Here is a 24232-nt window from a genome sequence, read left to right on the forward strand (position 1 = left end):
ACCCAGTCAGAGGAGTAGATCCTCAGGCAGAGTAAACTGCTACACTGAAGACACTGCAATATACTAGTTGAGAACCTGTTTAAAACAACTTTGACCTCATTTTCTGAAATATCAGTGCCACTGGTCTAGGATAATTATATGGTCATGAGAGTTTTTATGTAACTTATTTCATTTACAGAACTGCAAAACAGGTCAAATTGTTGGGTGCAGATAATCATGAAAGCATGTGAAAATATTCCTAAAAATGTTAGATACCATTTTAGAGTATATTCCAGCCTGCAGCATGTCAGTATACATTAATCTCATTCATGGGAAAGATGCCAGGATGCAAAAGAGAAGAACAGTATCTTTATTACCCAGGACTCTCGTTGGAGAGAGATTCCAAGGTAGTAGTTTTCATGGACTCTCAAACCTAATCTTTCACTGAAAACATGTAACAAGAGACAGTAGTTAAATCAAATGATGTACTTTCACAAACTTTCATTCACTATGTGATAAGTCATATTTAAGGTCTCATTTAAGTCTGTAGCATAGCCTAAAGAAACAGAAACAGCTTTAGGTTCTGCCCTTCTGCCCTGAGCCTTTCAGCTGCTTAGGCCAAGCTATAGGGTTCACAGACAAATTTTGTCAATAGAGACTCATACATTCCTTTCCTGGAAATGGAATCTGTGATCCAGAGGTCAAGATCATGTTCAAGGGAGAAGAAAGAAGGAGCTCTTGTTACAACCTGTAGGATTCTGAGCTCCAGAAAAGATCAACAGCTTGCTCTCATAATGCATTAAAGAAGCTAACAGCATTACCACTGAAGATGAACAAACTTTCTATTTTCCTTCTTCCAAAAGTGTGATTTGAAGTTGTTCATTTTCACAGTATGCTGTGTTTTGAGTTTATGTACAATAAACAACTTTGTAAGCATGCATATGTACATAGCTGACACAGACTTGCAGAACGGCCCTAAAAGAAACAAGTTAGTACAAGTTCAACATTCATCAGACAAGGCCTAACATGTACTAGTTTTCTCTCCAATTCTATTGTTTAAAATTTAGATGTGGTATTAATACAACACCAGAGTTCCCTTTAGGTTATGAAAAAGCATATGGTCTGTCATACAGACTACCATATTCTGAACTAGGAAGCACATATTACAGTGGCATTCTGTTTTTTAAATCTTATAAAGAAATTGTAACAGTACTCACTAAGGTCATATTGTATTATTTTGCCATACAATGAACTTACCTTCTTTTTCATGACCATCTTACTGGTGTTAAAACATTGCCTTTTATTATTTCATTGTCTTTAATTGCACATAACACAGAGCTACACTCAAACTGTTCTTTCCTGCTTCTATCACACAGTCATTGTAGATTTTACTCCATTTCTTTCATGAAGAGGTTAATGCCTTGAAGGGATCTGATGTAATAACAGCTGCTGAAATCCCATAGCAAGAGTCAGAGGTGACCAGTCCAGCAGTACGATACATTAGGAAAAGCTGACAAGTAGCAGTGGGAATGTAAAGCAAACTGATAGTGTAACCAGTATTTAGAATGGACCAGCATATGAACAGCAAGGACTTTTCTTGGAATTGTGACAAACTTGTACAGCCAGCAACTGGTTTACATTTTGAAGAGGGTATTTTTGGTTTGCCCCTTTTTTATTTTAAATGAGAAAATTAGAGCTACTACAAAAAACAAAGTGTAATTAGGTGCAACACAGTATGCAACAAACACAGTTGTACCACCTCAGATCAAAGTAATGTAAGTTCCGTAATCTTGCTCCATTAGTGGCCAACAGCAAATACAAAATGTAAAGTGTAAAAGGGAACATACTCCAATGCTTCTCTACTAGCCTCTCTCATCTTCCATGGATTTGCCACCATAGGACTCTCAACCAGAGACAGCATTCAGTAGCTTTTTCTTCTACTAACTTGCTTGGTGTTAAGTCACATTATCTGCAATATCTACAGTGCTCTGTGGTACCAAATACCACAGCTTAACAATGCTGCAAGTTAACTACTATGTCCTTTCACTCTGAGCATGCCACCTGCTCCTTTCATTCCTCCCCAGCCTTTTTAATAGGTAAAGACAGTGAACAATTGTTCTGTATTCACCCTCCCTATGCCAGTAACAATTTTAGCAAATTCTATTGTATTCCTTCATTTCCTCAAGCAGTATCTTCCAGCAGGTGAGACCTAGGCTAAATAGTTCTTCCTGATACAGAGAGAAGTACCTTTAAGTCCTGGTCTCCTCGTTTTAAAAGGATACCATAGGGAGAAGTGTGATAACTATGGTCACACAGAACTGAAGACTCAAAAACAACAGAAAGTTACAGAATGGCATGTTTTCTGTTTTATTCCCTATTTCTGTTCTAATTCTTCACACTTGGTTTCCTTTACTGAATGCCACTAAGCATTGAGCTGACATTTTCCAAGAATGATAACAGCTCTAAGATCATCCTTCTGTAGTATTAACTAGTAGAAAGCCCATTACAGGAAATATAAATTAGGAACGTTCTCTCTCCAAGTAATTGCTAGGCATTTAATCAGCACTGAATTTCACACACCATTTTAGTTGCCCACTAATATGAAGCCCTTTTCCAACAATGAACACTTAGCAGTTTAAACAGAGAAACCAAGACTTGAAACATACACAGTTTTGAGTTTACTTTCTAGGTAAACAAAATTCTGCTTCAGATAAGTATTTTCACCTAGCTTTCACTTCTACTAACTTTGCGTACTGTGTTCAGTTCTGGGGCCCCCAACCTAAGACATGGACCTGTTGGAGCAAGTCCAGAGGAGGGCCACAGAGACGATCAGGGGGCTGGAGCACATCCCCTAGGAGGACAAGATGAGACAGTTGGGGTTGTTGAGCCTGGAGAAGAGAAGGCTCCACGGAGACCTTATAGCAGCCTTCTGGTACCTAAAGGGGGCCTGCAGGAAAGATGGGGAGGGACCCTTTAAAAGGGAGTGTAGGGATAGGGCAAGGGGTAATGTTTAAACTGAAAAATGGTAGATTTAGATTAGATATTAGGAAGAAACTCTTCACCATGAGGGTGGTGAGACACTGGCACAGGTTGCCCAGAGAGGTTGTAGATGCCCCATCCCTGGAAGTGTTCAAGACCAGGCTGGATGGGGCTTTGAGCAACCTGGTCTAGTGGAAGGTGTCCCTGCCCATGGCAGAGGGGTTGGGACTAGATGATCTTTAAGGTCCCTTCCAACCCAAACCATTCTGTGATTCAAAGAGGCTGTTTCAAAGTCAGCCTCCAGATGGAAACAGTGATGCACTCATTAAGATAGCATAACAGTGAGTTCTTAGTCACTCAAATCTTAATAATTATTTTATCAAAACCAATAAAGTTTTGACAACCTTTCCACGATAAAAATCACATTAATCCCCAGTAACAAAACCACATAAATGGTTATAGCAGGTAGTTTATGAAGACCATGGGAGCAAACTTGTAAGAAATTTCAACCAACCTTGAGATCACAAGTGGTGTTAAGCAGCAGATTTGAAGGTTTGAGGTCACGATGAAGCACATTGGCTGAATGGATATATTTTAACCCTCTCAGAATTTGGTAAAGAAAATAACAAATGTGGTCGTTGCTGAGGTGTTGAGTCTTTAAGAGCTTGTAAAGATCTGTCTCCATAAGATCTTGCACAATGTATCTGTAAGGCATCAGATGTAAGGCAGCAAAACAAACATGGTGTCATATTAGATATCAACATACAGTACCCCAGTGAAACTTCTGTAACAATTTTTCTCTTTTATTTTCCTGTTTCATGACAATTATGAAACTATGTAGTTGCTTCTTGCAAATCAATCCTGTTACATTATGCAGCCCTTTACAGAATTAGGAAGCACCAGCATGTGGTCCTCTCAAATTAATCATCATAAACCTCTATTTCTTTATATTAGAGCCTGATTTTTATTGGAATCTTGATATGATCAGATTCCTATCCTGCTTGCCAAGAAATAAAGGCTGGGTTTCAGTTTAATGAGTAATAAGCTTCTGAGGTACTTGCTTCTGGTTGCATAAAAGCATTAAGGTAGAAGATCTGATCATTTCTGATGAGTCTTCTCCGCCACCTCTCCATCTCAGAAATTCAGCTGTTGTTCTCCTTTACTATATATTTATTATGCTACATTGAACACAACAGTCCTTTGCTTATCAAAATTAAATCCTAATATTTTTCAGTCAGATAATTTTTTTTTCCTCCCCCTAAGATTGAAATGAACTTAAAGAGAAGGGAATTTTTTCTGCTTTGTCAGGAATGAGTTAAGTAAAATTTGCTTCTCCCTTAATTCAGTTTGGCTGCAAAACCCTTGGGGTGTAGTTCCATGATCACTTTTCACCAAAATAGGATTTTGTGAAAACACACTACTATTGCCATTCCAGTTGGGCGTTCCCATCCTATCCTCTGGGTATTCAGATTGGATCACACAACTAGGACATCTTTTTACAGGCAGCATGCACTTATATTAGTCAAAATGGCCACAGAAATCCAACCTGAGAACCCCTAAGACCAAGTGAACTCAAACAATATCTTGATAATTTATGAAGTGAAAACATTTGACCTAGATTCAATTCAATTTCTGCCTGCATGCACTTATGCCTTTATTTGGCAGATATCTGCAAAGACCCGCAAAACCGATAAGAACCAATGCACACGGACTTGGGGAAATTAAGCTGGTTGACTCTAAACTAGGCCTTGTATCTCACATTGAGTCTCCCAGCTAAGACTACTTCATACATTAGATATCCACATGAAGTCATACCTACACAAAGCCAAGTTTACCATGAAAAAACAATTAGTATAACAAAAAAGCCAGATCTGCACATATTAATCAAGCATGTTTACCTGCCCACATGCAGTTTCAGACTTTTCACATATGCAGAAAGCACTGCAAAACTGCAGGTTGTGTTTTGCTTTACTTTAAATCCCCCCCCCCCCCCGATGTATTGATTCTATTCTTTAAGAAAACTGTAGACAATTATAGCAGAGTCTGGCCGTTTGATTTTCTTCTCAAAGCAATCAGTTCTAACAACAGCTCTATTAAGAGCAAATAATAGTTTTAGGATTAAGAGACTAAACTAAGTCATCTCCACAATGTTGAGTTCTTTGCCTTGGAAGATAAATTATCATTTTTTAATTTTCCTAAAAAAGAACAAACAAAACTAGTGTTCACCTACATATCAAATCTATCTATGTATCTATAAACTGATCAAACACTAGGAACTTCCCTCTAAATTTACAATAGTAGAAGCCAACTTTTATTAAAATTTAGTAAGGAAGAGGATGAAAAGGAAGAAATAGTCAAAACAGAGAAGGCAGCAACCATCACTAACTACGCAGGATAGCTTAAAACTTCAAAAGGATACACATCTTTCATTTGTTCAATAGTTGGAGCTCTGATAATATCATTTATTCCAATAATATTCTCATGCCTGAAGCGCAGTAGGATCTTAATCTCTCTCAGAGTTCTCTGGCAGTATGTCTGATGCTCAAAAGGACTGATTTTCTTTATAGCAACTCGAACTTTGTTGACGTTATCATAGGCAGAACTAGAAGAGAATCAATAACGTTAGTTAAAGGAATATTAAATTCATTCAATTCAGAAAGCCAAGAATGTGAATTCAACTGAATATAGGGGTGGTGCATTTGTTTTATGTTTATTTTTATCAAATAAAGAGAGGCGACAGCAGCACATATCTTTTTGTTTGATGAGCAGACAAAATACTGTTGTTCTATCACCAGCCAATTTGGGTATCTAGAGGTCACTAGCTTTCCCAACTTACTTAAAGCCTGCTGATTCTCAGGTACCTAAACAAAGAAAGAAGTATTCATCATCTTTATCAGCCTGCGGAACAAACAAGTTTGAGTCTCTTTCAATATGCTATAATCAAGAAATTTGAGAGAAAAAGTTCATCTTGAGTTAAGCCATTGACTTTGTGACGCAGAAAAGCCTTCAGAAATCACCTTTCAAGCAGCAGAATTCCACATCCTGTATCTAACTCCTGCAAGTAATTCCAATTGTCACAACCTTTTACTCCTCCATCGAGCTACACTGTCGGCACCTCCATGAAGAACATGGAAGAACAAAAGGGATGGAGAATTTGTGAAAACACCTTTCCAAGTTCAATTCCAAAGATAACAGAGTTTGAGAAGAGAAAGAATGTATCCAACTACACACATTAAGTGAAAGCAAGCAGCAGTACAACAAGGTAATATGCTGATTGTGACCCACATTAACAAACATGCTGGCTGCTACATTTACAGCACTGTCATTTCAGAAGCTCAGAACAGCATTCCTAGCTATACCAATAAAGCAGTCTCAGCATTTCTGTTCAAAATGCCTATGCATTTATGAAGAATATCACAGCCTGAGCCTAATAAAAAGGCTCAGTAAAACATACATAATTGTCTAAAATTTGGACTCAGGTTATTATTTAGTAAAAATGTTATGAAACCTTACAAATTTTAGGATGCTTTCTATGGTCTTGCTTACATGAATGAAAAAGTATCTCATAATAATTTCTCTTTGTATTAAAAGTATATGGTAATTTAATTAATTAGAATTTAAATGTGTATATATGATTCTTGTTCCTTTCAAATTTCTTTTTGCTCACTACTGCATTGTTTGGAAATTAAAAAATGATCAACCCTACATTTAAACATTTCTGTTAGCCTCAACAATTTAATATAAAAATATAAACATACTAGCCAAACAGGCGTTACATTCCACCAGTTTTCTATAATCAAGTCCCAGAACATTCTTTGAAACTCTCTTAATTGGCCTTTGCTTAGATGTCCAGGTATCTGGTGATCAGGTAAAGCAGAATGAAATATGAAAATCCAATTAGAAAAGAAGACCTAAAAGGAATTCAAATGCCTGGCCATGTCAAGTTTCTTCTACCACTAAGCAGATTTATGGTACAACAAGCTGTTTTTGAGACAGTACTGTTACCACTGTAAGCAAAAGTGTTTAACATTTCCCACTTTCATTATTAAAAATGACATAGAATTTGTGCCGCCAGTAAGATCTTCATACAGCTCATGCATATGTAGTGACATCCTTTTTGCATGATTTTTCCGCAGATTCACTTTGACCTGTCTGCATCTGTAACTCTGGTCTATAACCACAGACAGACTGCACAATTTATTTGCCTCTAGAAACACTGAACTCAAATGCTCTACAGGGTGCTTTGAAATTCCACATGCTAAGCAAGTATTCATTACAACTGTTGCTATTACATATGTATAGATAACACATTAGCAGTTCATAAGTCCCAAAACAGATAATAACAAAGTGCCACAAGTGGAACTTGGCATAGCCTTCAAGAGCACTTCATCTACAGTAATTTTCTTAGTTAATCAGTTAATCACCTGCGGTGTTTACAATATAACAGTAAGATAAGTCACAAGCAGAAAACAAAACTAGAAATAATTCTGAAACATGAACAACCCGTATTTGGGAAAGAAATGAAAGAGTCCTATGGAGCATTTTATCATTAGAAACAAACCTCCTACCTCCTTCTTTGTATTGACTTAAGCATATTCTTTTCTCCCACAATGCAGAATCTTACTTCCTTTCAAAGTACTGGACAGCAGCAGCTATGCAGAGCAGAAAAAGGCAGTATTTACCAGTTGATGCTGCTTAAATAAAAGGTCCTAGTGTCTTACAATATTTGATAAATCTCTAAGTTATTGCTTCTCAAGCAAAGGTTGGTTATTGATGAAAAACATGCATCCTTCCTTGTACAGATTCAATGAACTTGAATCCATCAATTAAATATACCAAGATTTCCTCTCTTGTAGCTATTTCACTTATAGTTCTTGAAGCATTTTCTTAGCAAAAGGTTTATGCTGTTATTTAAAAAAGGATGGGTAATTTTGCTTTCAGATGGTTCAACTATAAAACATATGATTCGGTGTGGAAAAAAGCTGACTATTTGCCGTAAAGATGCAATCAATTTCCTCTCCAGTGTACATTCTGCACACAGTCATTCTTCTGTTCATATCAGAAGATCTCACCATGCTAATGTAGCTAAGCATGCATTGCTGTTATCACTTCAAAGTCTCAGCTAAGAAGAGCAAAACCAAAATACTATCTAGTCGAACAGTAAAAGAGACACTGGATTTATTTCTGTTGTCACGCTTTCTGAAACATAAGCTTTTCTGTAACTTCATTAAACGTATGAAAGATTATCTAATTGCTATGAGCAAGAAGCTAATCATACAAGTAGTTAGGTACACTTGCTCATGCGTAGTATTTTAAATATCATGCATAATACAGGTACACAGAGGATATGTATTATAAAGTTAACACCATTTCACATAGAGTCAAAGCCCTTGTCCTGGTTTCAGCTGGGATAGAGTTAACTGTCTTCCTAGTAGCTGGTACAGTGCTATGTTTTGTGTTCAGTATGTGAAGAATGTTGATAACACACTGATGTTTTCAGTTGTTGCTCGGTAGTGTTTAGACTATAGTCAAGGATTTTTCAGCTTCTCATGCCCAGCCAGGGCACCTGACCCAAAGTGGCCAACGGTGTATTCCATACCATGTGACGTCCCATCTAGTTTAGGAACTGGGAAGGGGCAGGCAGGGATTCGCCGCTCGGGGACTGGCTGGGTGTCGGTCGGCGGGTGGTGAGCAATTGCCCTGCGCATCATTTGTACATTTCAATCCTTTTATTACTACTGCTGTCATTGTATTAGTGTTATCATTATCATTATTAGTTTCTTCTTTTCTGTTCTATTAAACTGTTCTTATCTCAACCCAGGAGTTTTACTTCTTTTCCTGATTTTCTCCCCCATCCCACTGGATGGGGGGGGAGTGAGTGAGCAGCTGCGTGGTGCTTAGTTGCTGGCTGGGGTTAAACCACGACAGCCCTCAAAGCAAATATAGCTTTGAGTAAACTCTGTGACCCTTTAAAAAACAGTGCTTTTACAATTTGACACATGCTATAGAAAACTGTAAAAGCTACATATTAGACTGAACTTCAGTAGAACTGAAGAGTCATGTGTTCTCTCATGCACATATGCTACAATCAGGCACCTATTTGGCCTATGAAACCATATAGCAGTATCTATTTCACTACCTAGGAAACACCATAAACTAACAAAATTGGGTCCTTTGTAGGTCAGGCTGAACCATTTCCCAAAGCTTTTCCCATCCCTGACAATCTCCATCCAACCGCCATCAACACCAGATTTACCCACTACTCTCCAGAACTCTGCTGAAGAAATATGCTGCTCATACACAGTATCCATTTGTAGTGTTCACAAATGAAACAACTATAAAAAGTGCAAATCCAAACCTTGATGCATTAACTCAGTGCAGTTAATATAACAGCTTATCACTTAACGCAGGATTCACCTTGCTTAGCCTTAGCTAGAATTAGAGATCTAATTTTATGACTAATAATCACCTGTGCTCCCCCTACAGTCCAAAAAGGAATAGCTCCACATATACATCCCATCCACCCCCCAGCGCATCCTAAATTTAGATTATTTGCATTCTGGAAGTGCTGTCCCAGTGTGCACAGTCTAACCTAGTTGTCTAGACTTCTACTAGAAGCTCCTGTCAGCTTCTACTAAATCTCACAACTGTTTAGATTTTCACTGAAGCAGGTAACTGTGACTCCTTCCAAGTGCAAGAACCTTCTATTACCTAGACTTTTTTCCGGAGAAGTTATAAATCTGTAAAGTGGGAATAACAGTTCACAGACTAACAACTTTTAAAGCACTAATTTATAGCTTTTAGTTTCTAATCATTAACCACATGTACCAATCACTGCACATGGAACTTTCTCTTTAACCATCTGTGCGTTATTCACATTATGATTAATCTAGTTACTGACACTTTAAATATTCAGAAGGAAGGATTTCTTTCCACCCCAATGATGTGCAGCTTCACAAGCTGATGTAACCATTCAGCTGTGAGTGCTATTTATCTGTAATGTGATAAATTTAAATATAGATTTTGCAACTGCCCAACTCTAGTATACACAACATTATTCCTATTTCGAGCTGTGGTTACTATCCTGTGACAACCTGCAATAGCACCATTATTTAGATATTTTTAAAGACACCACACAAAAATCAATACAAGCCCTAGCAGTACAGTTTATCATTCCTAATATTAAAGTATCTTGTAAATATATAACAAAGTTTTGACTAAGTAAAACATCTTGCACAGCTGTACAAAATAAACAAATGAGCATTTATAACCCAAGAAGCTGTGCCACACAACTTTTAAAGCCAGTATTTTATCCTTCTACTGCTTCGGTACTAACTTCCTTTTTAAAAAGGAGTCCAGGGTGGGGCTGCTTCCAAATGCGGTAACCAGAAAGTGCACTGCAGTATCTGAGCGGCCTACAAAGAACAGCATGCTAATTGCTCAGATGAACCTGTAACATGTAGCCCCTCTCCCATTAACTCCTCCTCAAGGAAGGAAAGATTTTCACCAGACAGATTGGGACAAGTGCCAAAGCTTAGCTCCTTCTACCCACAATGGCTGCTGCATGTTCTTCCATCCATTTCTATTCTTCACATGTTTCATTTTGGAGCAGAACTGGAACAAGTGAGAGCATGCTGCAGCTGCCGGGAGGAAAGGAGCCAGCTCCTGGCAATAGTTACATCCCACAGAGGGCTATTTCTTCATATAACCATTGAAAAACAACTGCCTACTCTGTCGGCACCCCCATCCTCAGTACAGTCCTCTGCCATGCTGCCTGAAGGCTTACCCCATCCTGGGATATTCTTCCAACACTTCTAGGATTATTCACCTTATGGCTGTTTTACAGGCTGCTTTCAGCATATGCATACATACACATAAAAATACACAACGCTACTGGCAAACATCCTAATTACAACTCTAAATAAAAGACTGATTTGAAGTTTAAAAGGGATGTTTTATCAGTAGCTTTGTGTTGCTGTGGAAACAAGATTCCAAGGGCATATCCAGGGATAAGAATCTTTCTGAAATACTGAATAATTCTGCTTGCAACCAGGAGAGGAAAGGCAAAAATAATTCCCAGCAAACAAGATGATCCGTGAAGATCTTCAATCTTTTTATTCAGTCTACATTTAGCTCAATTGCGGACATTTCTACAACATGCTGACATTTATCAAGTTACAATGCAAATAGCTTAAACTTATTTTTAAGACTGCTGTAAGTAAAATAACACAGTATTATGATATAGTAATAACCAGCAGTACCATAACAGCCTGTTCAACAATTTTTGCGGGTGGGGGAAGGTGGTGTTATGGGTGCAGATTTGTGGAAGGGACTGTTTGGGTTTGTTTGGGGTTCTTTTTTATAATCAGGTATTAACCCTTTCAGATTCTTCATAATAATTAGTTTCTGATTCTAGATTATTGGAATACAGGGAGCAGCTATGCTGTATTATCCTTTTACCAAAGAGGAAAGACTGGAAAAAGAAAGTAAGTAGTCAAAGACAGTTTCAGATTTGAGGACATCCAGTAATGTGTCATTTTTATACCACTGAATATACTTTTTGTCCCCAACTGTAAACACCTATGTTTACTATAAATATTTGTTACTTTGTTCCATTTATTCATAATATTTTTGAAGATAAATAAGTATATTATTCATTAGACCTTTTTTATTAGCACTAACTTCCAGAACCTGGTTTTAAAAGGAATAGGTGCCCATTCATATTAGGATATATTTGCCTTGTTTTAACAGACCTCAGTTTACGAAAAGACTGCCCATGTCTTGCTCAGAGTTTTCATTTTGATTTAGTAGCTTTCTCTAAAAGAGCTTCTCCATAATGGAACACCTCCCAGCCTTCTCAGTTGTGAATTCAGGAAATAAACTATACAAGTAAGGGCATCTTAAAACGCTTCTAATTTTCTCCATTAAAGATTTAATTTTGCAGACTAATTCCTACCATATAGGAAAGTTAGAAGATCGATGAAAATGGAGAGCTACCTAAATATTAGATTCTTAAAAAACAAAACAAAACACAACTCAGCCTTGAGGCTCTAGTTGCTTTTCAAGCCACAAAAAGATTATAACAACTTTAAGAACACAAGCACCACATACTTTTTTATCCTACTCTGAGGGACAAAAGTCAAATAAGTTGTAATTCAGCACTCTTGAACTATCTATGGGCATGCTGCAGACACTCCCCATTGATTATTAAAAGACAGCTGTATGTATTATCTTCTCAGTCTTTGGGAAAAATGCATAAGCACTAACAGCTTAGAATGAAAGAGGCGGCCAAAAATCTTGAATTCAAAATTGAGATGCTTCAGAGTAAGCTTAAATACAAGAATTACATACTGAATTGCCAAAAGTTTGAGTGTTTAAGAAACGGACCTCTTCTCATAATTATCTGATTGCTGAATTCTCCACCATTTGTCAAGTGTGTTGGAAAACTACCTCAAGTTACAAACTGCAGGATGACCTCAGATTTATCTTAAGTCTTGTTTCTGCTAAGGAAAGAAAGAGCATATGCACTGTGCTGCGACATACGGCTGCCCACAGACACTGAAACTCACCGACAATTTCTCCCCATTTTCTTGCATCTCATGCCACAAAAATGGCAGCAGAGGGAGACTGAGCAACAAGAGAACATTAAAGTACCTGTATAGTAAATGTGATCCAATTTGCATTAGTATTAACCTGGGCCTACCTGAAAAATTCCTAATTGCATGCTATTTGAAAATCTTGGGTTTGTTTTGGGGTTGTTTGGGTTTTTTTAAAGCAGTTTGTCATTTGTCAGGATTCTAGTATCAGTGGATAGATTATTGCTTTGGGGCGAAGAAAATATGTATCCCTGTTTCTAAACCTTTTATCATGACCCCTCTGCAAAGCAACTGTCATACATTACAAACTCCTCATGAGTTTACCCATATTCCTAACCCTTCTTGTATGTTGCTCACCACTGCTATGATTTTGTTTTGTTTTTATTATAGAAGATACCTAAACAAACTATTTTTGTTTGTATTTCTAATAAAGTTGATTATTTTTTCTTTTCCAACAAGGGGGAAAATAAATATCCTTTCTAAATCAGTGCCCTTTATTTTATCACAAGTCCATAGCAAGGTGCCCAAGTAATCACTGCAGACTGCCCTATCACGCTTTTAGTTAAGCTCTGAAGCTTACTGGGTCAAAATGTAACTACATTACCTTCACCTTTACCACCTACTTTTTCTGTCATCTTTCTCATAACGTTCCAAATCAATCCTAATATTAAAGGCTTCTGGTACAATTATGCCAACTCCCATGACAAAAGTGAGTAATTACTCATAAGTGATTTTACTCTTCGTCAGTTTCTGATCTACTACAGGTTATTGCCCTTCACACCACAAATTCTCAAGGCACTTTTGTAACCTCCTATAGGAGATTTGTTTTCATGTATCTACTTAAAAAATTCTAATAGATTACAAAGGCACAATTTTATTTTTCAGAATTTGAAAAGCAGAATCTGATGGAACCTTCCAAAGCATTACAATTTTAAACTATTTACTATGCACATAATAATGACTTAATAGTTTAATTCCTTAGATCACTCCTAGTATTTTGAAAACAAATAGCTAGTCCTGCAAAATGGAATCTGTTAAATAAATTACTTTCGCCAGAAGCTCAGGCAATTCATAATCCCGGGTGTGGCAGACCAGATGATTTGTGTTTTGTTAGCACTGACTAAGCAGAACCATGAAGAGCAACAATTCTAGAACTACACCTTAACATTAGTATTAGAAAAATATTAGCTATTTCACCCAGGGTTCTGTACTGTTTGGCTAAAGATGTCATTTAACTTAATGATGTTTTGATCAATCTTAGTTGTTCAGTGTGGTGAGGGGGGATCACATTTCTCAATCTCTTCCAGTATGTATTTTTCTTTCTATACCTTTAGCTGTGAAGCACTCTGACTTCAAATCATCATATATGCCTACTATATTTTATGCCACTTCAGTTGAAGTTGGTCTTCAGCAAATATACAACTCTTACATCTTAGTATTTTGTCTACTTCTTGCCTTCCCACTTATCCTCCCCATTTTAGATTTACAGGTTCTCTGCTGTCCATATTTTCTTCGGCAGCATCTACACCAAATTTAACATTTAGGCAAACTTCACTGTTATGTTTAAAGGCCCTCTGGCTATCTGTGAAATAAACCCCTCATTCCAAAAGCATCTATTGCTTTTGATAGGATATTATGATATTAAATACCACTATCTTTCTTCTCTCTATATAAACTTAAAGACAATTCCTGCGGGAATCAATTTCAGGGTAAAATTGTGAGAGCTCAACAACACCTGAGACAACCTAAGAGCTCAGTGTACTAAAAGGAGTGGCTGTGGTTCACTCTCCTTTTTGTGCCTGACAACCCTGCCCCTTTCTCACTTTTTTGGTTGGAGCGGTGGCTTTCTTTGTGCCAGTTCAGAGAACTGAAGCAGCTCAAAGTCAAAACAGCTTACAAAGAGGAACAGTAAAGAAGTCTTTACCTGCGTATTCCTATTCCCTTCCTGCGTCAGCACTAGCACACAGGGTTTTGCGTCAGTCACATCAACTTACCACCTTTAAATTTTATTTTTCATGAAGTAACTTTTCAGGTAAATCAGTTTTCCAACACAGCTAACTCTACAGGGGTGTAAACATCAGCACAAGAGTGGAGGAAGGAATGACACAACCCAAGGCATGGAAGGAAAGGCTGCCCCTTTAGAAGCAGCACAGCTTGAGATCAGCCCAAGTCAGTCATGGAAACCACAGCCTAAGTGTCTAGGCCCAACTGTCATGAAAACTAAACCTCCACACACGAGCCGATGAAATGCTGACTTCCTCCTCCTGTGCTTATGGCTTCTCAAGAGGCATCAAAAAGCCACCAAGACAGGGACAGCAGGTCAGTTACATAACCAGTTACTCCAGAGCCTGGGAAACAACCACCACCACCCCCCCAGCAGCAAAGCAGGCACTATAAATGTGCGTAGGAAACATTTCCCCTTTCCTAGAGAGAAGGGAGAGCACTACCAGAGAGCCGTGAGTGGTAACGGTTTTAACAAAACCCCCAAGGTGGTTTACTCTTTTGTTTAATAAGTTTCTAATTCGACATATCCGAAATACTCCTCCTAAAATCAGCTTTAGAAAAAAAGGAAAAAAACACAAGATCTAAGCAATTACTGTAATTTTCAGTAATTAGCTTATTTAATTGATTCCACACAATCTAAATCTTAAGAGAGAGTTCACAGTATTTCACTCCAACAGAAAATAAAGAAAGAAATCACTGAAGAAAATCATTTATGCATACTTAGAAGCAGAGGTTTTCCTAAATCCGAAGAAACATCAGTGCAAAATGAAAACTATCACAAAGCACTAGAGAAAGCAAGCTCATTGCTACTGTCCACGCTGCCATGGTTAGTTCAGTATTCCACTTGCAAAACAAAACACAAAAAAAACCCAACCCACTAGCAGCGAGTGTGCATCTTACCACTATCAGAAGTTACTTCCCTTCAGTATCAACTTACAAGGCATTTTTTGCACGTTTTTTCCATCTTTTTAGAAAGACATACCAACAGTAAATCCTAGCCCCTCAACATATTAACAGTTTTGTGTTTTGTTTCAGACAGGGTATCAGCATTAAGACATGTTCGCTACTGTAACTAAAAAGAAGATATTTCACAATTATGAAACACTCAGAAAAATCCAATATAAAAAGTCAGCCTGAATGTCATTTGGGGTACTTTGCACCATTCAAATCCCAATAAAATTGGGCAAATTCTGGACTGAAGCAATTTGGGGAGTATTGATTTGTGGTGCTGAAATGACTTCAAGTTTTATTCTGGACACATCAGCAATATTTGATGGAGCAAAGTGCCTTCCCTCCAAACAAGTGAGAAGTAAGGTACTGCAGTGACAGCTGCTAATTTTAAGAAAAACTGCAAAATGAAGTAATTGCATATTATAAACTGTAAACCTAATTGCAAGTTGCTGGTACTTAAAACATACCGACAACACAGACAAATTACTGTCTACCATGTAACAAAAACTCTCATTTGCATTCTAATCACCACAGTGTATTTCAGTATTTTATGAAAATTCTCTTAAAATACAAAAGAAGAACTTCCAAGAGAAGAGATTTTCCCTTAATAGAACTTTGGTTGTTGTGGTTTTAGGTACCGCTAAGCAACATAGATAGCAAAACTCATGCACAACTCCACCAAAAACTGGACCGTCATGAAGATTCTGCCCAAATCTAACAGAACACTATTTCTATTAAAGCCTTTCTACAAGCCACATATTATTTTTATTTTTTTATATATACACACACACACACAAATCAGTATTTCATCCACTGCTGAGAGGCAACTGGGCCTGGGGAGGCACCCAGCAACCTCTCGGCAGCCCTTCCTTCAGCCAGCGTGCAGGGGCTGCCAGGGCACCAGCAGCCTCCCGGGTGGGAGCCTGGGCACAGTCCCTTCTGCGGGGGACACGGGGCTGGCTCTGCGTTAGCCCTCACCAGCAGACAGGGGCGGAGGCAGGAATGCTCTCTGAAACAGAAACCGACCTACTGCACACCAGCGCGGTACGGGAAACCTCGTCTTGCCAAAGTATGTGCCAACATCTCATCGAATAACCCCATCTGAATTAATGACATTTAGTACTACTTGGATCTGATTAATCTACCTGGCCAAAGCTGATAACTGATAAGTAATGCATATTTGGCTTCTAATGTACCTTGCAAAAGGATGAGTTTGAGAATAGCTTCTTTATATGCCTGAAAGTTGTAATAAAGCAAAGCTCCCTTCTGAAAAGGAGATTCATTCACAAGCAAACAACTGTCTTTAATAACTGACCTAGCAATTGATAGCATCTAGGTTTTACACAGATAAATCACCTGAAACAAACTACTCTTTGCTGCATTTCACATACACTATTAATTTAATTTACCTTACAACACAGTAAAAGAAAAGTTATATTCTAAAATATGTTTATGGCTCCATACGCTTCATTTGAGCAATTTGGAAATCAAAATCAAATACAATTGAAATCACTTAATAAAATGTTGCAGGGTTTGTTTGGGGTTTTTTTCAGACATTATTTGAAAAGTTCCTAAAATACTTCACTTTAAGTGCAAGTAAAAGTATTTTCTAGATTACCAGAACACCACTCAACTTCATCCATTAGCAGCGCCTGCTCACAGCGATGAAGGCTAACCATGGACTGGGCTGCGTTATTAAGTGTGTGGCCAGCAGGTCAACCAAAGTGATTACTGTTGTGAGGCCACATCTGGAATACTGCATCCAGTTTTTCTCTCTCCCAGTACTGGAGCAAGTCCAGCAGAAAACCATTAGGATGCACAGGGGGCTGACGGACATGTCATACAAGAAAAAGATTGAGGAAACTGGGGTTGTAGAGGCTAGGAGGTGGAAAAAAAGGGGGGTGGAAAGCATCTAATTGCTCTTTTAAGTTACATAAAGGGGGATTACAGAGAAAACTGATTCAGACTCTTCTCAGAGGTAAAAAGTACAAAGGACAAGAGGCAACGGTCACAAGTTGTGGCAAGGGAAACTCTGTTTTTAAGGGCAAAAGTTTCACCGGGCAATTGGTTTAACAGTAGAACCAGAAGCTGCCCAGAGATGCTGTGGAATCTCCACCCCTGGAGTTTTTTGAAATATCGAGTGGATAAATTGAACAACTTGACCTAATTTTGACATCAGCCCTGCTTTGAGTAGGAGGTTGGAATACATGACCTCAGGAAGTCCCTTTCAACCTACATTATGCTCCGAAATATTCCACAGCAAGATGTCATAAAATATTTTTCTTAAATATCAAATTGATCAGTTAATTTCATTTTTAGATCATAGCTGAAAGCTATGACAAAGCATCAACATAAAAAGCATTTAAAATATTACTATGTTGGCGACATATTAGTTTCCAACTTAAGTTGAGCTGTACACCTACTCAGTTGGTAAGTATTAACTCTTCTATGGGCTGTAGATCCCCACTCCTAAACAGGGAGCTCGCTGAACTAACAGAGCCTGGTGTCCTACAAATGCGTATTTCTGGTCTCGAGAGTACCAATAAATCCATCGGTGAAACTGGGGCATCTGTCATGTCTCTTTGGGGGAGTCTGACCTCTCATATGTGACCTCCTGACGCAGTCTCTTCCTCAGTGGAGCAGCATATAGGATCTCTTCACTCTAGCAAAATACCTATTTTTAAGAAACTTGCAGAAACTTGCCATCTTTAAGACTTCTACCATTTGTCAAATTTGATGGAAGGCAGGCAACAGGTTCAAGAATCTCATGTAGGGGTACAGGAAACAAACTGATGCAACCACATACAGATACTGTGAACACATAAGCCTTATTTCATAAGCCATAAATCATGCCTAAAAAAAAAATAACACAAGTTATCTCTATCTGTTTCCGTGGGCTGGACTATGCTATGTTAAGAAAATGTGTATTTATTTATAAAATGCAACTGTCCCTGAGCTGCACTCTTCAACTGTTAAGCCAGTATCCCATTACTTTGGGCAGACAGGAAAAGTTGCTACCTCTCACCTTCCATAATTTTAAAGACAGTTCTGATACGAACAGAGAGCAAGTAGCTGCTGTCCCATCCCCGATTCCTACGGCACAGCTTGCCGACCACCTGTCCCATCACAGGGGAGAGCAGGAAAAGCAGCTCCAATTGCTCCTTTCCTCTTTCCACATGAGGTTAAGCAAGTGCTAGAAGTCTGAGTGACTGAAGGGAAATGCTTACCTCAGCCTTCTCCCCAGAGGGAAGAAGCTGATAACTAGCCACCAATTACATTCCTTAATTCTCTACTCTGATCCTTGCACTAAGGAGGACATATTAGTGTTGGCTAACTTGTATCAGCTCCCTGTTCTCCTTATCACACAGACCAGAACATGTTAATTACCAGATATCAACACCCATACACAACCTGTGCTCCCTAGAATCACATATAAACAGTGACATGAATCTCTATACTTGCTCTATCATTAAAGGATACTCTCTCCAGATCAATGCCATAGTTAACAGAAAAAAATTACAGGCTGTTTCTGATCCTTGCCACTAAGCAGTCCACCCAGATCACCAATCTGACCCTCACAGAGGGGTGCAAACGCTACCTTGCTACCTTTTTGTGTAATGTCGGACAGTCTTGAAAGAAAATATTATGCAACCATCAGTCCCATCAAGTTGTTTATTTTCATCTTTTATGTAAATATCTATGCCTTGCAGATCATTCTATTCCTGATTTTTTTTCCTGTTTCGAGTCTTTATGAATATACTTCTCATATTTCATTTTAAATTATCCATCCTCTAAAAGTAGGACTCTTCTGTGAAACAGTAGAAGGGAGCAGAATTTTGAAAAAACTACTGCCAAATGTTTTAAATATTCTTTTCAGTATCACTTTAACATTCTTCTGTTGACTACCTTAACTTCTAATATAACTGTTCTATAGCACATCAGTAACACAAAGATGTCTTTGTAACAACACAGTCAAATTCAGGCCAAGAAATGCAAGATTTGAGCTTCAAGATTGTTTTCTTCCAACTGCATTCATCTTTATTATTGATAGGCAGTTATTTGCAGCAGTGATAATACTTCACATTCACATTAAGGCTGATGACAAGAAGGGCTTCCAAAACCCAGAATATAAATCAGAACATCCCTATCACATTCCCATTTACCATTTCTTTCCAAAAAGATTATTTGTTTTATACTGTCAGATTATCATCCTCACCAAATTACCACTGACCAACTGGATGAAGAACAAGTCACACTGGAAATTTAAAGCTCAACACTATCATGTTTTTATCACTGTTTCAGTGTGCTTAAAGTATGGTCTGTTAACAGGTTGCCTTTCTGTCCCGGCCCATCCCGTGCCCCGTGCCCCCCGCTCCCCCCCCCCAGAAGAAAACAAAACCACACATTTGGGGAGGAGGAGACAATCTCAAAAACCATTCACATTTTATTGTGTCTGAAAGGTAGTTTTGAAACTTTCAGACTTGGTCTGAAAGTCAGTCCCAGCTGACTCTGAGGTTGATAATCCCCTATCACTGAAAGACAGGGAAAGTCACATAAAGAACTTCACACCAAAACCCCTCAAAATAACTCTTAAGCGAAAGAGAAGGGGGGGGGGGGGGGGGGGGGCAGGACACAACACAGCACAACATCTGCATATATTTGAATAAATTAATTCAGAGTAACAAACACTACTGTATGACTAACTAATTGCTCAAAGAGTGTCCTGCAGTCCTAGGAAGTGCTGAGGATTTTGGCTAAAACTTTGTTTGCACTCTGGTCATCCCCTAGTTTCACATGCAGAAATACTGAAAACAAAAAATAGGTTAGAAAGGGACACTGACATGGATATCCACTGATTAACCACTTCACCCCCAGCAACAAAACTTCCGAATAAGATGCAAGCCTGTATCAAAGGATGAACATTTTTAGCGGAGCCTAACTGAAGGACATTAAGATGGGGGTTTGCCTCGTAACATGCCTTTTCTGCTTACGAAGCTGAGAAAGTACAGCCACAACATAGCAGTAAATGTACTACTCTGTTAAGTTTATTTTTACTCAAAACTTGATTATGTTAAAAATGACTGCACTAGGGAAAATAGTTAAATGCCTTTAAGGGTTTTTAAATCTAGATGAGAGAACATTCACGTACAGTCTATTCAGTCAACATCTTCCTCTATTTCCTGTGCTGTTATTTTATGTTGTGATCAATATTTCTCAAACGTTATTCTCTCTGCTGCAAAATCAAAATGGAAGACCGACTGTAACAACACTATCCTAAGAATACTTCGTTTGCCCTTTTATTACTATAATTAAAAGAATATTACTGTTTTTAACTCCCTAATCCAATCATCCAGAAAGATAAGAATTAGGAAAAACAAGGAAAAGAATGAAGGATTTTAAGAGTTAAGTCGCTTGTTTTCCATTTAACAAGCCTTATGGCACAATGCACTTGTAAATAACTAGCATCTCCCAAGTCGTACACATTAGCTGTGGATCTAAAACAAAACCATCAGAGCCTGCTTTGCTTTCCTTCAGTGTACAAATGTGTACAAATTTAAATGGATTTTGCAGTTGCAAGAAACATCTACTTCTGCACACTCACAGCTTGCCCTCTACCCTGCCCCCCAAGGGAGAAGCTTCTGCAGATCCTCACTGTATTAGCAATCAAAGCAAGATAAGAAACATACAGTATTAAACTGCATAACGTATACGCCTGTTGATTGATAAGTAACCTTATTTAATCATAGTAGCTTGTATGTTAAGCACTACAATACATTACAGTTGCTATGGCATTTAACCGCAAGTGCATCCAACACTTTCCTTATCAAGTATACAATATAAATTGAGACTTTGTTCCCTGTCATTTCACACCCAAGCCAGAAGAGCAATAATTGAGAGCACAACATACCGAATTTAGTATTTCACATTAGTAATTTCACAGTAGAAAACACAGGAGCCAAGTTGATATTTCAACTAAACCAGAGATTTGCATTTTTTGTTAGTAATCTTGTACAGCATTCATAGCAGGCACAATTTATTAGAGTAAGTTTTAAAATAAAAGATAACCTTATATAGTTTTGGGGAGGAAACAGTTTCAGTATAGAACTTAACATACCGTTTGGAGGGGCAGAAAGTGGCCCCGTTTCGCCTGTATCTGCTCACTAGCATAGTGATGCCAAAAAAGGGCATCAACTGCCATCATACTGCTTCTTGTAATCTCTGATCTGTTGTGGAATATTTTAGCTTTAACATGTTGCCTGTTAAACACACTTTTAACACCCCGTTGATATGAACTGGACTATACACAGCATACATCTTGGAAGTACTATTCCCAAGTACCTTCCTAAATCAGGCTGCAAGTGTAAAACCAGCACAGTTAGCACTGAGATTATCTGCATGGGTTTACTTGTCCTAGCTCAGATGATAAAGTACACTGTAATAAAATACAGCCTGTACCATAAGCTACATTAACAAGTTTTGGACTGGATATATTGCTGTGATTTCTAACACTAAAACAATAACAAGGATATTTTTACACCATAAATAGGTTTTCTGATTTACATTTTGAAGGTTCTTCCCACAGCAAAAAAGTGAAGGCCGCAACTCAAAACTTTGTAAGAGGCTCATCTCCCAGCTAAATTCAGGCCTAGATGAAAGCTTCCATCCTGACATACAAGATGACTTCATCTTAACAGGCCAGCACAATTCAATGACTATATGTAAAAACCTATAGCTATAAAAATCTGTAACATACAGCTGAAGGCTGTGAAGAGCCTTAGCTGGGAAATGCACTAGTTTACAAAAGATTGAGCATCAGAGAGAGAAATTAATGCTGATAAAGCTTTCGTGAAGTCATAGCCTGTAAACCTCGTTTAGTACCTCTGGTCAAAAAACATGGTGAAGAAACAGAAGCAGCATTGGAAGAAAGTTGACAAAACGTTAACAAAAAAAGTTTTTCATCTGCATCCCTTAAATAACTTCAGAAGTAAGTTTCGGTTTTTCTAACCTGCTTTACTAATATAAGACAGAACATGAAATCCTAAGCAAGGTCACTGAGCATGTCAAATTTATAACCCAGTCACTAGATATATCATCACACAGCATCATCCCAACTCATTTAGATTGCTAAAAAAAAACCCCATCTCACACTCTTAATCCGGTTAGTTCACATTCTCAGTACTTTTTAGTTCATTCACCTCGCTCTTTAAGACTGGTATTTACCAAAGCAAACACACGCAATCACTTTTTAGTGAGACTTAGTACCAAAGTCTTCGTGATACAATATAACCAAGAGCTAGAACGGCTGAAGAGAACTTTCACCTGTATACATGTTAATTTAGACACTAATCTGGCAGGCTATGCAGCACAGACAGCACGTCCTAAGAGAAGGCAGGTAGGGGCAGCAACTTGTATGCACAGATTCACTTTTTTTATCAACCGTGACCTCAGGGACACGCCGCCAGGTGAGCCCTCGCACGGGCACAAAGAGAAACGCGGAGCTGCGAGCAGGATTTTACGACCTTTTCCCCTTTTTGAACGCCTGCAATCACGCTACAGGGACGGCGAAAATAAAGAGAGCAACCGATTCTAGAGGCAAGGACAAAAAAAATACTCAAGAAAACAAACGCACGACTGAAAGGAAACGAGACGTTCAGCTGCACCCATCGATGGAGGAATTTGGGGCGGGGGGGGGGGGGGGGGGGGGGGGGCGGCAGCGAGGGAGAGGAAGGGAGATGCCGGAGGGACAACCTCGGGAAGCACGAAGGGAAAAAGCAGAGCTGAGGAGAGCGAGGCAGAGATGCTTGAGCCCCAGCTTCCCCTCTCCCGAGGGCAAGGAACAGGCCTCTCCCGCCCCCCCCCCACCCCCCCGCAAGGGCGGGCCGGAGCCCGGGGCCGGGCCCCGGGGAGGCTGCGGCCGGGCAGGGCGGCGGGGAGGGAAGGAGGGAGTTGTTCAGGGCAAGGGCGCTGCCCCAGCTGGGCTCGGCAGCCGGCACTCACCACACCATGCCGTAGGCCCCCTCGCCGATGTAGGAGAGGTTGGTGTAGCGGGGCCCCACGTCGAACACTTGGCCCCGCACCATCTCCGGGCCCCCGGCGTTGGCAGAGCCGCCCGCAGCCCCGGCCCCCGACACCGCCGCCATGTTGTCCGTGCCGGGAACCGCGGTGACTGCGTGCGGGGGGGGGGGGGAGGGGAAGGGGGGGCGGAGGCGGGGGAAGGAGGAAGGAGGGGGACGAGGAGAAGGATGCGGGAGGGAGGGAAGGGAGGGAGGAAAAGAGGCGTCGCCCCGCTCCGGAGCACCGGCCGCTGCCGCCGGTTCCGAGGCCCCGTCAGCGCCGACCCCGCCGCGGCCGCTGTGAGGAGACGCTGCTGGCCGCGCGCGCGCGCATCGACCCGGGCCGGGGCGGGGGGAGGGGAGGGGAGGGGAGGAGGAGGAGGGTGGGGGCTCGCGCGGAGGGGGAGCGGCGGCGGGGCGGGGCCGGGTGGGGGGTGGTCAGGGGAGGGGCGGGGTCAGGGGCGGGGCCGGGGACTGCGGTAACCGCAGCCGCTGGGGAGGGGAGGGCGCGGCGGGCGGGTCACGTGGTGGGCGTGCCGGCTCTGCGGGCGCGCGGCCGCCCGGCGCCATTAGAGGCGTCAGGTGACGGCGGGGCCGCGGGCAGGAAATGGAGACCGGGACGGGCCCCTCCGCGGCCGCGGCCCGCCGGCATCGGGCAGAGCGGGAGGC

At 39.9% G+C, this 24232-nt stretch overlaps 1 protein-coding gene across 1 annotated transcript in view; it reads right to left on the bottom strand.

Annotated features, from left to right (window-relative positions):
• Positions 1-23925, bottom strand: part of MAPK1 (mitogen-activated protein kinase 1) — a 40453-nt gene extending 16528 nt beyond the window's left edge. Inside the window, exons 1-3 of the mRNA XM_075041587.1 lie at positions 23508-23925; positions 5378-5560; positions 3473-3662 (exon numbers count right to left, since the gene is read on the bottom strand). Coding sequence (XP_074897688.1) covers positions 3473-3662; positions 5378-5560; positions 23508-23650 — 516 coding nt within the window. The 5' untranslated portion in view covers positions 23651-23925. The remainder of the gene's footprint in view (positions 1-3472; positions 3663-5377; positions 5561-23507) is intronic.
• Positions 23926-24232: the final 307 nt, after the last annotated feature.

Source organism: Buteo buteo, chromosome 11 (assembly GCF_964188355.1).
Source record: "Buteo buteo chromosome 11, bButBut1.hap1.1, whole genome shotgun sequence".
In the NCBI taxonomy this organism is placed as follows: Eukaryota; Metazoa; Chordata; class Aves; order Accipitriformes; family Accipitridae; genus Buteo; species Buteo buteo.